The 17,024-nt window shown below is 41.4% G+C and overlaps 1 protein-coding gene across 1 annotated transcript in view; it reads left to right on the top strand.

Moving 5' to 3' along the window:
- dnmt3bb.1 (DNA (cytosine-5-)-methyltransferase 3 beta, duplicate b.1) overlaps positions 1–14,998 on the top strand; it is a 41,523-nt gene extending 26,525 nt beyond the window's left edge. The window contains exons 8-21 of the mRNA XM_063016178.1: positions 1,264–1,405; positions 2,475–2,624; positions 3,849–3,893; positions 3,981–4,060; positions 4,410–4,522; positions 5,438–5,621; positions 6,933–7,017; positions 8,113–8,258; positions 9,193–9,283; positions 12,256–12,404; positions 12,580–12,665; positions 13,663–13,732; positions 13,906–14,024; positions 14,857–14,998. Of these exons, the coding sequence (XP_062872248.1) occupies positions 1,264–1,405; positions 2,475–2,624; positions 3,849–3,893; positions 3,981–4,060; positions 4,410–4,522; positions 5,438–5,621; positions 6,933–7,017; positions 8,113–8,258; positions 9,193–9,283; positions 12,256–12,404; positions 12,580–12,665; positions 13,663–13,732; positions 13,906–14,024; positions 14,857–14,998 (1,602 nt within the window). The remainder of the gene's footprint in view (positions 1–1,263; positions 1,406–2,474; positions 2,625–3,848; positions 3,894–3,980; positions 4,061–4,409; positions 4,523–5,437; positions 5,622–6,932; positions 7,018–8,112; positions 8,259–9,192; positions 9,284–12,255; positions 12,405–12,579; positions 12,666–13,662; positions 13,733–13,905; positions 14,025–14,856) is intronic.
- The last annotated feature ends 2,026 nt before the right edge of the window (positions 14,999–17,024 follow it).

The following is a 17,024-nucleotide window of genomic DNA, read 5'->3' as shown; positions in this document are numbered from 1 at the left end:
TGATATCGTGAATGATTTGTTTCCACTCATTGTTTTATTGTGTTTCCTAAAGCAGGATTAACTCTGTGCTATCTTATTTTGAAGTGAATTAGTGAATTAGTGCCATAATTTGACTGAGGTAATGGCACCTTTTAGGTCAATAATTCTGTATAAACTAAAACGAGCTGTTTTGTGATTGGTCATGCTACCAGCTATTATCCAGCAATACATCCTAACATGACTCACAAGTAAGGAGATGTCAGTCATCAATCAGTTCAGGTGTTTATTTTTATTAGAGTTATTTCATACTCACCTATTAGGAACAGAACTGATCATTAACTGAAAGATCTGCTGAATGAAGTTGTGGTAAAAAGATCATGTGAATAAAAGGTTGGGCTTTTTTATTGAAGCAACTGCTGAATCACGCCATTCACCTCAGATTGTAACACCTGTACAAAGAACCACAGTTCTTAGTTCGAATCCCAGCTCTGCAACCACAAGCTTGTCAGCGAGTGAACATGCCGCAATGATGACATCTGCTGGCTGATCGATGGTGCCTGGGTTAGTGTGCGATTCTCCTTGCACGGATGTATTCGGATCTCCATATACACCGACCAGGCATAACAATATGACCACTGACAGGTGAAGTGAATTACACTGATTATCCCTTATCACAGCACCTGTTAGTGGGTGGGATATATTAGGCAGCAAGTGAACATTTTATCCTCAAAGTTAGGATAGAAAGGTGTCAGAATACACAGTGCATCACAGTTGCAGGGCTGTTTTGGTAGCAAAAGGGGGACCAACACAATATTAGAAAGGTGGTCACACATACATGTTATGCCTGGTCAGTGTAAACCCACCTCGTGCAGGTGAAATGAAGCAGTCGGCTACGTATGTTAGTCACGGCTCTCCTAGATTTGCAGTGGAGGTCAGCAGCAGTGGAGAAGAAGCGGAATGCAATCGGGTTATTGAATATGACATAAAAAAAATAAAAAAAAATGAAATGGGAAACCCAGCAGATGATGGTGCTCGAGTTTGAATCTCAGCTGTGCTGTTGACCATGACATGATTGGTTAGTGTGATGGATTGTCACCCTGTCCAGAGTATTTCTGCCTTGCCCCCTTGTTTCCAGGATAAAGCAAGAAAGATTAACACTGGTCAGCCGGATAAGCATCTAGCGCCACTTAAACATGCTTTACACTGCTAAAAGTCAGGCTTGTGTTCCTATATAGATGAAATAACAATAAAATCGACGCTTTATTATTGATGTTGTTTCTTTAGATGGCCAGGGAACGTGCCGAGAAGACGTTTCCACTGTGCGAATCAGATAATTCAGAGGACCAAATAAAGCCCATGCTGGACTGGGCTCACAGTGGCTTCCTGCCCAAGGGAATAGAGGGCCTCAAACCCAGAGGAAACACTAGTGAGTATTAGTCACCATAAATATCAACTCTCTGAAGGTGTGCTTTATTAGATCATAACAATGTCACACACCTAGGGGTGAAATGTTCTGTGTAACAAGTCTATCCATCCTCCCTTTGAAGCCACAGTTTTTAGTGTTTATACATGCCAAACTTAAACACACACATACATACAGTTTGATTTTATGAATTGGTTTGGAGATGATTAACACCTTACAAATGATCTTAGTTGCTCAGGTGGCACAGCGGTCTATTACGCAAGCCCATCTCCGTTGAGATCTGAGTATTAATCACAATAGTGCTACCGGCTGGCCAGGCATCTACACAGACATGAGATCAGATGTCTTTCAACAGTCTTGACCTGACTACCTAAATCAAGCTGTAGTCAGTGCCATTTTTCTGGCTTTTTCTCCTTTTGCTCCCAATCTAGTCATTTCCAGTTCCCAAGTGAATCTGCTGAACAAGGCCAATCCAAGCACAAGTCCAATCTGTGTCCACAGACACATTAGGACAAAATGGGTGTTTAAAGTTTAATTTGCCATAAATTAACAGGGTGCTCAGTGTGTACAGCTGTAAATTAAGCTAGCACACTATTGCTGGGATGCAGGGTTCGAATCCCATTCAAGTGGTACTATCGGCCGGGTATCGGGTGTCTACATACAGGCATGATTGGCTGTCATGATTGGCCCCGGGCAGTGTTACTGCATTACACCTGCAAGTTTTGGGTTTCCACACAGAGCCACACTATGCACCATGTGACCCCCCTTGCCACTTGCGCAACACAGCCAATTGTGTTTGTGTGGTAGTCTGGCCAGGTCTTGGCTCTGCTGAGATTCAGATTTGCAAATTTGAATACTCTGCAGTACTGTATTAGCTCATTAGATTGCTGCGTCACCTGGGGTTGGGGTCACCTGACTTGGAGGAAGTGTAAGAGACTTGGCAACACGTACTGTACATAGGCAGGAAACTAAACACACAATGTCCCTCATGCACAGGTGTAAGTGTGGGCATTGTGCGGTGAAGATACTTGAGCATTTCTACATTACGTAGTGCCGGGTTTGTCTTTTGCAGGTGATTGCTGTTTGTTCCCGGTCGTACAAGAGAGCGCAACACTGCAGGCTCAGCTGCTGGAGTCCAATCCACCAGAATTCGCGCCATCCGCCAAGAGGCCCCGACTTATGTGCAAGGCTAAAGCGGCGACTGAGGACATCTACAGCAGAGGTTTGAACTTATGCAGGGCTAGGAATACACAAGAGAACCTGGGAAATTCTGCTGATTGGCTGTATAATCAAACTTCATTTACTATTGCAGCATTTGTTAGTACAGATATTGCTAGATTAATTAATACCTGCTTTAATACTTGTGGTCAGAACCCAATAGCCATGTGTACACAGTAAAGCTGAGACTCTGTTGCCCTCATATACTTCCAGTGATGGATTATACATCTTCATTGGCCATGCAATGGATTGGCGTCCTGTCCGGGGAGTGTTACTGCATTATGCCCAGTTATTCCATGGAAACCAGACTGACCAGTCTTTCATAAATGATTATCTATTTAAGGGAGTGATAATCTTCCAGCTCTTTCCGTATTTACATTCAGGTTTAGCTGTTTAGCTAAGCACTCTCCTCCAAGAGTGTTCAGCTTCTCTGTGATGTTGCATGCACAGCAGGGTAAGAAGCAGTGAATTGCTAAGCCTCACTTTACAACACATATACACCGACCAGGCATAACATTTTGACCACTGGCAGGTGAAGTGAATAACATTGATAATCTCTTCATCACAGCACCTGTTAGTGGGTGGGATATATTAGGCAGCAAGTGAACATTTTATCCTCAAAGTTGATGTGTTAGAAGCAGGAAAAATTTTCAAGCGTAAGGATTTGAGCGAGTTTGACAGGGGCAAATTGTGATGGCTAGACGACTGGGTCAGGACATCTCCAAAACTGCAGCTCTTGTGGGGTGTTCCTGGTCTGCAGTGGTCAGTATTTATCAAAAGTGGTCCAAGGAAGGAACAGTGGTAAACCGGCGACAGGGTCACGGGCAGCCAAGGCTCATTGATGCACGTGGGGAGCGAAAGCTGGCCCGTGTGATCCGATCCAACAGACGAGCTACTGTAGCTCAAATTGCTGAAGACGTTGATGCTGGTTTGATAGAAAGGTGTCAGAATACACAGTGCATCACAGTTTGTTGCGTATGGGGCAGCAAAAGGGGGACCAACACAATATTAGGAAAGTGGTCATAATGTTATACCTGATCGGTGTATATGTAATGTAAAAGAGGAGACTCAGATAGATGACCACACAGGTTGGAAAACAGGGTAGGGAAAGGATTCTAGAGAGACGCCTATACTAAGCAGTGGAGAAAACGTCAGGGTTACTAATGCAGGTGAATGCTTAATCTGTCACTAGTGTTTTATATTTACTCGTCTTGTTTTTCCATTTCAGAACAAATGGTTAATGAAGTCTTGAAGAATCACAGAAGAATAGAAGGTATGCCACTACAAAACGAGACACATGTGTAGCTTCTAGTCACCTGCTTATCTTAATACTTGAAACTAATGTGCCCATTTCGTTCAGAGTTCTGCCTGTCTTGCGGGAAGACGAGAGCAGCAACCTTTCACCCACTGTTTGAAGGAGGCCTGTGCCAAGCATGCAAGGTAAACACTTTATCCGACGTACTTTATTTATCTCTATTTAATTCACTGCGCTTAGACAAGCACAAACAAGAAGTCATGTAGTAAATAATCACTTGTCATTCAATCAGAACACTTATACACTTATAAACAGATCTCATGTCTTATTAAAGGGTGAAATAAAGTATTAGATTCTTATTGTGCTCACTTTATATGTATAAAAAATGGAATCATCCTGGAAGTAAAAACAGCCCTGGGCATTATTTTATTCATTTGTTTTATGACTTCCTGCACAGTTACTTCACTGTCTGATATTTTTAATACCTGTTTGGGTGCAAACACAGTCAGTCAAGGTTAATTTTGTGTGTCGTAGGATGTCTATTTAGAGATCTCCTACATGTACGATGACGACGGCTACCAGTCGTATTGCACGGTGTGCTGTGGAGGCCGAGAGGTGCTGCTGTGTGGCAACGCCAACTGCTGCAGGTAAGACAGCACAGGGACACTCAGTCCTGGTTTGAATTGCCATTTAGGCCTTAAGAACCCTTAAGAAAACTGAATCCACTCTAAGGTCACTGACTGGCCAGTCATGATACTGAAACAGGAGATGGTAATAGGTGATAGCTAAGGCCCTACCTAATTCACGGCCGTGAAAATTGTGTCATGAAATGTCATGAAATGAGCCGTTTCCCGTAAAAAATTCAAAAATTTAGGTTAGTGTTAAGCGATGTAACATTTTTTCTTTGTGAAGCGTTTGAAATATGAGGCACAATATGCAATATGAGGCGGTCCTAGCAATCATACGAGAATTAAGTTAGTGTAACACAATTTTCTGTGGTGTAGTGTGCTGAAAATGTTTGATGTGTTGACATATTGAGTCCATAATCAATGGAAAAGTGTGCTTCTCTACACACGTGATCATCTCGCTGTAGTCTGTGCTGCACTTCAAAAGAACAAGCCAGTAAAGTGTTATGCTCCTGATAGGTTGTGTATGTACAGTTTTTCTTTCTTTTTATACTCGCTTGCCTATTTAGCTTGTGTATCCAGATGTAGCCAGTGGTTTTGTCTCAAGGTGTAGTGTTAATCATTCTAGAACATACATTTCCCAGTAACAAGATGCTAGAACAAATTCAAAGCACAATAGCAAAGCAGCTAATAGTTCTATATTATGATAGCCCACCTTAATTAATAACGGTGCTATCAGCCAGGCACAGATACTATTGGCTATGAATCTGTGTCCTGTCCAGGGTATTCCTGCACTGCGCCTAGTGTTTCCTGGCTGAACCGGATCTGTAGCAACCCTAACCAGGATAAAGTTGTGGCAAAACATGACACCCAGGCACCCGATCACTGATCACATGTAACTAATATATTCTTCTGTCCTTTGCTTTCACTTCTCAGGTGTTTCTGCGTGGACTGTTTGGATCTGCTGGTCGGTCCAGGAGCGTCGAATAGTGCCCGGGACTTGGACCCGTGGCTGTGTTATATGTGCCAACCGTTGCAGCAGTACGGTGTGCTCAAGAGACGTCACGACTGGAGTTTGAAACTGCAGGATTTTTTCGTCAATGACAAAGGACAGGATTTTGTGAGTGTCTAGTCACAATTCCTATACATTGATTAAAAAAAAGACCTGCAGTGTTATTTATAGCAGCGTTTCCCAACCTTTTTTGCACCATGGACTGGTTTCATATAAGACATAATTTCAGCAACCAGCGGGGAAGGGAGGATTTAATAATATTGCTCACAAACTCTGCAGCGAGACGCTGCTCCCACCTAGGGGTGACAATAAGACAATAACACTCAAAATAGAAGCAGTGAAAACTGCTTTTCTAGCAGCCAGGCTCCGCGGCCTGGTGGTTGGGGACCACTGATTTATTTATAGCCTATAGGCCTACTGTATCTGTTCACTTATATTTTGGCTGTATTGGATATGGCTAAATACATTAAAAAGTTCAAAAGTTATTTTGCTACTCTCCTACTACCACATAGGGTCTGGTTTGTGTGAGTAACTCCTGGTTGGGCGCTGTAGAAACACAATTAGTCATGTCTGAAGGAGGGCATTTGGCTGACCGAAAATATTAAGATCAAGGAATTACCTGCATCTTATTAAACATTCCTTGCTACATCTGGAGTCAACACTTTAAAAACAGACCTGGGACTCAGCTCTGGGCTGAGTCCTTATCCACCCTGTCCCTTCCAGCTCTGGTTCCCTGGAACTCTCTAGTTGGCTGTAACTGCCCCATGCATCCAGTTTAGAGTTTTCGGATGGGTCTTTCGTATGCTTAAGTCTGAGGCTATGTCTTCTTGGCTATGTCTGAGGGGAAAGGGCTGGCTGAGTCTGCATGAGTGGTGGATGATTCACAGAAGGCACAGCGTCTCTATGTATGCCCAACGTAAAGGGAAAAATGCCCCCTTAGTCCAGATTTTCTTATTACTATTAATTGGTGTGTTTTTTAATACGAGGGATCTTCAAAAAGTTTCCGCACTTTTATATTTTGGTTGGAAACAGTGAGGGCGGGAGTAGTAGTAATCGGTCGTGTCTGAGAGACTGAGTAAGATCTTATAGTCCGGATTTAGCACCATCTGATTTCCACCTTTTTGGACCACTCAAAGAAGCTTTAAGGAGAAGAAGATTTTCATGTGATGATGATGTGAAAGCAGCAGTGCATCAGTGGCTATGTGCTCAACCAAAAACATTTTTTTGCTGATGCTTTAAAAAGTTGGTACGATGCTGGGAAAAATGCATCATAACTTGACTATGTAGAAAAATTAGATAATTTGTTTTGAAATTCTTAATGAATAGAGTTAAAAAAAGTGCAGAAACTTTTTGAAGAACCCTTGTATATTCATATTGCTGTTATCCATTTGTAAACTTTCTAACATTTTGTTTTATTAGGAAAGCCCCAAAATCTACCCAGCAGTCCCAGCAGAGCAAAGGCGTCCAATAAGAGTCCTTTCGTTGTTCGACGGCATTGCTACAGGTACGAGTGTCAGGCTTTGTCTACATTTTGAAGCATTTTATCAAAACTGTAATCTGTTAGTGCGGCACAGTAGCTTGGTGGGTAGCAATGTTGCCTCACAGCAACAAGGACCACCTCCTTGTTTCTACACTCACTGTCCATTTTATCAGCTCCACTTACCATATAGAAGCACTTTGTAGTTCTACAATTACTGACTGTAGTCCATCTATTTCTCTACATACTTTTTTAGCCCCCTTTCATGCTGTTCTTCAATGGTCAGCCACTACAGAGCAGGTATTATTCGGGTGGTGGGTCATTCTCAGCATTGCAGTGACTTCGACCTGTTGGTGGTGTGTTAGTGTGTGTTGTGCTGGTATGAGTGGATCAGACACAGCAGCGCTGCTGGAGTTTTTAAACACCTCACTGTCACTGCTGGACGGAGAATAGTCCACCAACCAAAAATATCCAGCCAACAGTGCCCCGTGGGCAGCGTCCTGTGACCACTGATGAAGGTCTAGAAGATGACCAACTCAAACAGCATCAATAGATGAGCGATCGTCTCTGACTTTACATCTACGAGGTGGACCAACTAGGTAGGAGTGTGTAATAGAGTGGACAGCAAGTGGACACAGTGTTTAAAAACTCCAGCAGCGCTGCTGTGTCTGATCCACTTATACCAGCACAACACATGTCAGTGTCACTGCAGTGCTGAGAATGATCCACCATCTAAATAATATCGCTCTGCTCTGACCATTAAAGAACAGGGTGAAAGCAGGTTAAAACAGTATGTAGAGAAACAGATGGACTACAGTCAGTAATTGTAGAACTACAAAGTGCTTCTATATGGTAAGTGGAGCTGATAAAATGGACAGTGAATGTAGAAACAAGGAGGTGGTTTTAATGTTATGGCTGATCAGTGTATGTGTGTCTGCCCTGCGATGGACTGGCGCCCTGTCCAGGGTGTTACTGTGTACCTTGCGCCCATTGAAAAGCTGGGATAGGCTCCAGCACCCTCCCACGACCCTGATTGAATAAGCGGTTAAGAAAGTGAGTGAGTGTAATCTGTTAAAAATAACACTAACATTTAATATCTGGTACTTGGCCTCTGTATTATAGGATATCTGGTGCTGAAGGATTTGGGTTTTAAGATCGACGCGTACATCGCCTCAGAGGTGTGCGAGGACTCCATATCCGTGGGAGTTGTCCGACATGAAGGAAAAATCCAATATGTGAACGATGTTCGAAATATCACCCGCAAAGACGTAAGTCAAGAAGTCCAGACGCCTTCGGCTATGTGCTTGCTCAGCTGGCTTCAGTCTCAGTCGCTTGCAGCTCGCAGACAATAGCTTAGCACGTTAGATCTGCAAGAACACACACACACACACACACACACACCTGGCCGAAACCTATTATTTGCTCTGTTATAAGCTGCATGTCTCAACAGCTCTTGATAAGAGCAATCAGTCCACCTGAGAGGAGTCTGTCTTTTGTAGTCCCTCCTCCCCTCTTCATTTCCTCCCCGTTCGGCTTTCAGCGTCTCCCTTCCTCTTTCTCTCGCCCGCCGTCCAACCCGCACACACGCTACCATCCCAAATCCCTCTTTACTCCCTCACCCATTCACTCAGCCCCTTCAGCTTTTCATTCATTCGCTGATCCGTTCGCTCGGTCCATTGTCAGTCCTGCAGAGCCGGGATTGTGCTGAAGGTAGGGAGGAATGAAAAGGGCAGAGATGAGAAAAGCCGGGGGGTGAGGGGAGGCTCGCCCCCACCCTTTTAGCTCCAGGCTCTGGAGCTGAAGGGTGAGCGTAAAAAGGGTGAATAGAATCCAGCTGCATACACCCTCTCGTACACACGTGACACTATTATCAGGCATTTGAACTGTTTCATCCATGCCCCAGTGACCTGTACTGACACAAACGTGTGATCGAAACGCCCCGACATGAAATTTCCTGTCATTCGCTGGCTTGTCGCTGCTTGACTTCATCTTTAAAATGAAGCTTTTAGATAACAGTGACCTTGAGAGGAGGTTTGATTCGTCTTTGCTTTTACCCTTATTAAGAATAACGTATTTAATACCTTCTAGTATTGTCAGGAGCAGTTTAGCAGACACCCCAAGCTGAAGTTTCAAGTGCGAGGTGTAGAGGACTGGAAATGTAATCTGGTTGCTAACACTAGGTGGTGCTGTTTTTCTCTACAGATTGCTGAGTGGGGCCCGTTTGACCTGGTCATTGGTGGAAGCCCGTGCAATGATCTCTCAATAGTGAACCCAGCCAGGAAGGGTCTGTATGGTGAGACCATAATTAATGTCTCTCTCTCTTTTTTTTTAACAATGCATGACCAAAAATATGTGGACACGTTTTCTAACTCTTTCTTTCAGCCAAATCATAGCTAACATGTACTGTACATAAAATTAGGTATAAGCCTATGCCATCTTAATAGAAAAATATACTATATGAGGGTGTTTATTGGACATTCCATTTAAAAAACAAATGGAGTGACATCTATGCAATCTTTTCAGCTATAACAACAGCCAACAACAGGTGGGCGGATCGATCCAAATATCGATATTATCGATACCAACGTTGGTATTGGTATCAGATCGATACTAGTGTGATGGGATCAATACTTTAGTTTTACTCTTTCTCAGCTACATTCAGCACGTTTCTCCCATTTCGCCAGAAAGTAAAGACCATGTCTGTACAGACTCGCTCCTCTCACATCTTACATGCACAACTTGCTCCTCCCCTCCTGCTCTGCCTGTGGTACAGTCACACTGTTACGTTGTTATAATCCTAACAGACATCAGTACATTGGTAGGCATTGGAAGATTGTAAGTTTCTGAATACTTTGCTTTGCAGATACAGAAATTTGGGAAATTTTATGGAAATAATAGTGTAAACTATACATAGGTGAAGTACGGATGCACCTTACGCACTTTGCGCAGCCTGCGCACATGAATCGGATCATGTAGTGAGGCTCTTATTCCGTGTTTTGGTGAATGAGAGCTCTTTTATTTTGTGTTTGTGCTTACAAATGTAAACAGAATAGCAATGTTTATTTTAAATAAACAAGTATTCGGTCACTATTAAAAATTTACAAATGCATTCACGCAGCAAACACAACTATGAGTTAGCCGCTTGGTGGGAATACGCCCTGATGGTAATGTTGTGAGAAAGTAAAGCACCAGAAACAAAAAATCTGACTGCTTTGAACAACTGAATTTATCTACAACCCTTCTGAAAGCAGTTACTACCTAATAAAAATAGGTATTACAATAATACACCTAAAGGTCATGAAAATTCATTCAGATTAAGCAATTTAATGATGCATCTACCTTAATTATTAAAAAGTATCGGTATCGGATTGATATCGGCAAAACTGGCCCTGTATTTACTTGGTATCGGATCGATACCAAATTTTGCAGTATCGCACACCACTAACAGCCACTCTTCTGGGAAGGCTTCTCACAAGACTTTGGAGAATGTCTGTGGGAATTTGTGCCCATTCAGTCAAAAGAGCATCTGTATAGCCCTGCACTGATGTTGGTCAAGAAAGCCTTAATTCATGTTTCAGTTCATTCCAAAGTTGTTCACTAGGGTTGAGGTGCAGGCCACTGGAGTTTCTTTAAACCGAGTCTTTATAGACTTTGCTTTGTGCATGGGACAGTCACACTGAAACAGTTCCCTAAATTGTTGATGCAAAATTGGAAGCATATAATTTCCTTTATACAGTATAATTGATTTATTACACCTGTTAGCAATTGTAATGACTGAAACACATTAATTTAATCATTACTTTTGTCCATATAGTGTTTTTCCAGTATAAGTAAAGAGCTCAGTGTGTTTAACATGTTGATTTCGTAGGATGCCACTGCTTTAGTGAGTTCATTTGTGTGATTTATTTGCCCTGCTGGAGTTGCTCTAGTCAACAAGTGAAGGAAAATAGAAATGCTACAGTATAAACTTGTATCTTACAGAATTGTATGCTTGTAATTAAGCTAGCCCACCACCACTGAGATGCGTGGCTGAGTTAAAACCTCAGCGTTGCTATGTACACAGACATGATTGGCTCCGAGTTTGGGGGATGGCCGAAGCCCTGTGATGGTGGAATGGCACCCTGCCTTGCGTCCAGTGTTTACTAGTGGAACTGGGCATTGATTACACTTGGGCATGTAAATTGATTACATACCCAGGTGGCGCAGCGGGATATTCCACTAGCACACTAGCGCCGAGATTCTGAACACACCAGTTTGAATGGCCTTCCCTAAACTGAACACCCCTGGACGCCATCTAGCAGGCACAATTGGCAGTGCCTACAGCAGCCAAATATGGCCATCTGGGTGGAGTCTTCAAACGCTGTGTAAGAACCCTGGATAACAGACCTGAGGTGCCTGTGCAGAAAGTGGATGAGCCTTTTGTGCGAATCCACCGAAGCACGGCGTAAAGTGGGGGTCCTGCAATATACCCTACTCGAACGCAATCGGGGATTCACAGCACCGGAAGACAAATTGACTAAGCTAAACTGGGAGCAAATGCATAAATAAATAGAAAAAAATTTATATATAATAAATAAACTAGTTTACTAAACAAAGTAATTCCTGGAATTCAAAGACCATGCCCCTTTAGTGCCGTATCCAAGCTCGGACATTTACATTACATTTACATTTTCGGCATTTAGCAGACGCTTTCATCCAAAGCGACTTACAGTCTAAGCAATTGAGGGTTAAGGGCCTTGCTCAAGGGCCCAACAGTGGCAACCTGGCAGTGGTGGGGTTTGAACCAGGAACCTTCTGCTCACTAGTCCAGTACCTTAACCACTAGGCTACAATTGCACAATTTGGAGTAAAAACTGTGGCGCTGGCGACCCCTAATGGAAGCAGCCAAAAGCATTCATCCATTCAATGATATTAACTTGGACATGCAAACAACAGTAATGAAAACATTGACTAAATTGTTATTAATGTAATTCTTTACAAAATAGGCAGTAACTAGTAGGTAAAACAGCAAGGTAGGTTGTTTTTATTTGGGGTTTAAGTGGTAACTTTAGTCTTTGTATTAAATACTACGTATAATAATGCAAATGCTAATGTGTTATGACTTTTACATTCAGTAGTCATTTATTATCGTCGTCCTTTTAAAAGAGAAAAACTCAGTTTGCCAATGCTAGATATGACCAGCAAGGCCACGTTCACTCACTGACCTTAAATAAACTGTTAAAAATTCCTTAAATTAATAAGCTCTGCTCTTTCTTTCATGTACAGAGGGAACCGGGCGTCTGTTTTTCGAGTTCTATCGTCTGCTAAGCGAAGCAAAGCCAAAAGAGGAAGAAAACCGACCCTTCTTCTGGATGTTCGAGAATGTGGTTGCGATGGGTGTCAATGACAAGCGGGACATTTCGCGCTTCCTTGAGGTTTGTTTTCCTCTTGAAAGTTAACCAGCTTTATAAAACGTGTGCCCTGTTTAGGTTGATGTTTTTGCTGTATTAACTGACTTGGTAAAAACATTTCTTCAGATTTCACTTTTACAGTTTAACTTCCACTGTTGTGGATTTAAAATGTTAACATTTGCTTGTCTCTGTGTTTCAGTGTAATCCCGTAATGATAGACGCCATTGAAGTGTCAGCTGCTCACAGAGCACGGTATTTCTGGGGAAACCTGCCTGGAATGAATAGGTACTAGAAACAAAGCTGCTCTGTGTTTTTTCTGTGTGCTTGTAGATCAAATAGAAACAAGAATCATAGAAAAGTCTTACATATATGACGAAATTCACTGTAAAGTCATTCTGCAAACTGTGAAATCCACGTAGCACTGAAGTGCCTCTAGTTTACTAGTTAATTTGCACTATGAGGTGGTCCTAGTGTAACCGAGCGTCTTTAGAGTTTGCTGAGTTTATAAAGTAAGAAATAAACTGTACATAGACAGGAGCATACTATCGGGAGCATAATACTTTACTGGCTTGTTCTTTTGGGGCGCAGCACAGACTACACAGAGATGATAACGTGTATAGTACACTTTTTTTTATTGATTATGGAATCTCTAAAGGGGAAAAATTAACCTAATACGTAAACACATACATCATACATTGTCAGCACACTACACCACAGAAAAGTCTGTTACACTAGCAATCCTACGGCAATTCAGTTAGCAATCGGTTAGTCAAAATGTCCAAGATGTCGAAGTCGAAAACAGCTAAAAACACTATTTAGATAAGAGTTTGGAAAACTCCCAAACAATTCTGTGGATGCGGGGAGGGGGGGGGGGGGGGGGGGGGGGTGTCAAAACACGGACGATTATTTTCGTATTTGAGACAGAGTCTCGCACACAGAGGAAGGTCGGTTGCTTCCATATGTAATCTCCAGAACTGGTCCGGGCACCTGCATGACTGGAGGAAGGGGTCACATGGTGGGTCTTTGTATGCAATATAAATAAGAAGCAGCCGCAGATTGAACGCTGTGATCTGGCTCTCCTCGATCAGATCGGGGTTGTGCAAGCAGCAGCGGAATCACAATAAGGAACTGGAAATGACTAGATTGGAAGATAAAGGGGAAAATCCAGAAAAACCCTACCTTGATATTTTTCATGTTTATTAAAGACACAAAACAAAGCTGAACAGGGTGGTTGTAATAATCATGTCACATAGTAATAATAATGTAAACTTCTTTGTTGCAGGCCTCGCTATGCTTCTGGGATGGACAAGCTAGAGCTACAGGACTGCCTGGACCATGGCCGTGTTGCCAAGGTAACACTACTCTTTCAGCATCCTCCAGTATATCATACTAAACTTACTTTACATTGACCTTAAATGCCATATAGAACATACTGTTGGACATATTCAATTTCTAAATCTTGTTATTTATTGGTAAACGATTTATTTTGCCATGCTATTCATAACTCTGTATCACTTTGTCTCAGTTTGGCAAGGTGCGTACCATCACAACTCGCTCCAACTCCATCAAGCAGGGTAAAGACCAGCACTTTCCAGTCATTATGAACGGCAAAGAGGACATCCTGTGGTGCACAGAACTCGAGAGGTAGGGACCATATTTATGGATTCAAAAACTGCATAGTGCTGCATAAATTGACTACTGTTTTGTGCAGCCACAGCGTCATAACCACTGACATATCAGGTGAATACAGCTATATATTTTAATAACTAGATGAAACGCCAGTTCTTTTAGGGTGGTCCAAAATGGTCCAAGGAAGGACATGAGATCATGAGTGCCCAAGGTTTATTGATGTGCTGGGGGCACATTGACCAAATTTGGGGAAAAAGTAGGGGTAAACATAACGAAAAATAAAATGTTCATGTGCCTTGCTCTTCAGCTCTATTTTCGGGGGTATTTCATTATCATCTGGTATTATTTAAGCTTTAGTCCATGCTCCTTAACTTACCGGTATTCTTAACTTATTTACTTTATTTGAGAGGCATTTGGTTATCGCAGCGGTAGATTTTGCTAGCCCACTACCGCTGAGATCAAATCAGAATTCCCAGAAGCCGAATATGAATCAGTGGTTAATGTGACAGCTATTGTTACCACCTCTTTATTCTGGTCAGGGTTACAGGTTTCTGGTTTCCCCAGAATCAGTGGCTGTAATGCAGACTGTAGGACACCAGTCCATCACAGGCTTTGGTCATGTCTCCCCCATACTCACTCCCCCTCCCCCATGAAATATGTCTGTATGTGAACGCCCAACCGTCAATAGTACCACTGGGGATTTAAACCCTGGATCCCAGCAGTATTGGGGTACTGAAATGTACAGATGCTACACCTGAGCACCTGAAGAAGTCTAGAACTTAGCACCAAATGTGTCTAAATTTGCATCATATTGCATTAACATATCAACAACTCTTTTATCTTCTAGAATCTTTGGGTTCCCTGTCCACTACACCGACGTGTCCAACATGGGTCGTGGTGCCAGGCAGAAACTGCTGGGTCGTTCGTGGAGTGTGCCAGTCATCCGGCATCTGTTTGCCCCATTGAAGGACTACTTCGCCTGTGAATAACTCTCTCCAAAGTCATGCTGGCTGAATAGCTGCTACAACATAGCACCGAATAGCCTCACAGATCAGGAGGAAACAAGATTGTGAGGTTTAGTTGTTGTTTCGTGTCCTCAGAGAGCATTTAAAGTTTTTGTCCAGCAGGTGCCGCTGTCGCTCTGAGCCGACTAGTCCTGTTTCAGGTAGAACTAAAAGGTAGTAAGTTTTACTAGAACTCATGGAAGTTTAAGTTGTTTACGTGACACAGGAGTACATTTTACTTTTCAGGGATTGTTGATTGTGCTTCATGGTGTCTTTTCTACCTTAGATGGACAAAAAACTAAGATTTTTAGAACTTTACATGATAGAGAAAGCTGACATTCTACGTTTATTGGTTTCATAAATGTGTGTCATGATGCAGGGTTTGTTTTCTCAGATGTGCCAGTATATGTAAAGGAACTATATCTTGACGATAATAGTTTCATACATTTCTGCAAAGGACATTTTTATAATCTTTTAGCCATAAACAGTACTGGGTGACGTATACCACACAAGTGGAACATTTCATTATTTGCTAGAATGTCCGAGAATGTGTGTGAAAACAGCTCTTACTCATGCCAAAGACCTGACCACACCAACACTGAGTCCTAATTTCATTTCAGACTTTACATTTTTAAACTTATGATGTCTGGCACATAATGCCACTTAATGAGACATTTTAAAAAAGACAAGAAAAATTGTGTTGTTGCTATATGTGTACTAACTTTAAACTTAAAGCATTTTAATGCATTCCTTGTACTGTAGGTCTCTTTAAAAAATGCGGTTATACTTGAATTGAATGCATCGGTGCAAAAGCTGAGTTGTGAGCCCTCACAAAAGTGCATTTACAAACATGTTTTTCATTTGTCCTCTTTTTAAAACCATGAGAACTTGTTAAGTAAATTTTAGACTTAAAGTCAAAGGGAAAAATAGAAAAAAATGCTTTTATGTGAGCATTTAGCTGTTTATCATGTTTTATAAAACATCATCCTCTGATACCAGGAATTAAAGAGCATTCACTTATCATCAGGGCTTAACTTTAAAGCTTTACAACCACAATTACTGTTAACCAGAATAATTTAAGCTACACATCGTGTGTGATGTTTTGGTTTTGTAAATGATCATGTTTACATTGGTAACTTATCAGGGCCTTTGCCTAAATCTTCTCTGGAACTGTATTTTGCATCAGCATACTGTAAAATAAGGACTGATTCTGATTTAAAAATACCCACGTTTCTTAACTGCTGGGTTTTGTTTGGGTGCTCTCTTATACCTGTTTGCATTTTGCATTTTTTGTATGTGTTTTTACTGCGTTTCTGTATTACATTCTATTATTCTCATTTTTTAATTCTGTTTTTCTTATGGTGCCTTTTAAAAAAATACACTGATCAGACTGTAGCTTTTGCTTGCTTAGAAAATAGAATATTATGGCTTTACATGTATACATGCTTTAAAAATACTCCTGCTAGAGTCTATGCTTAAGTATCATGTTAACATTTCAGGGCAGTATGCAGCATTTTAAGTGTATTATTACATGAGAAGACTTATATTTTTGTGTAGAAATGGCCATATCTAAAGCGTACTTCTAAAGCGTTTACTTCATAGCTTGATTATATTATTATAGGTTTTTGTAAAGATAGCACAAAGTATCGCTTCTTTTAACATTTTGTAGTGTTTATAGTGTTGTATTTTAATACTTTTATAATACTAACGTTTGACATTGTTGATGCAGTAATTTAGTAACTTGATAAACACAGTAGCACTGAACATGTTAACAGTACATTTGTATTTACAGTCCATACTGGAGCATTGTTATACTTTTATACTCTTTTGTATGCTTTTGTATACCGTTTTTTGTTCTTTTGTTCAGATGTGTTTAACAGAATATGTAACAAAAAGATGTAAGTGGCATTCACACCAATAAAAGAGAAATGACCATTACTGTACTTGGATCTTTTGTTTGCATTTACATGAATTGATCTGACTTAATTCATTGAGTTTATCTACAGTATTT

Source organism: Trichomycterus rosablanca, chromosome 19 (assembly GCF_030014385.1).
Source record: "Trichomycterus rosablanca isolate fTriRos1 chromosome 19, fTriRos1.hap1, whole genome shotgun sequence".
NCBI lineage: Eukaryota > Metazoa > Chordata > Actinopteri > Siluriformes > Trichomycteridae > Trichomycterus > Trichomycterus rosablanca.
Note: the sequence above shows the minus strand (reverse complement) of the source record. Positions and strands in the feature narration are given on the sequence as shown.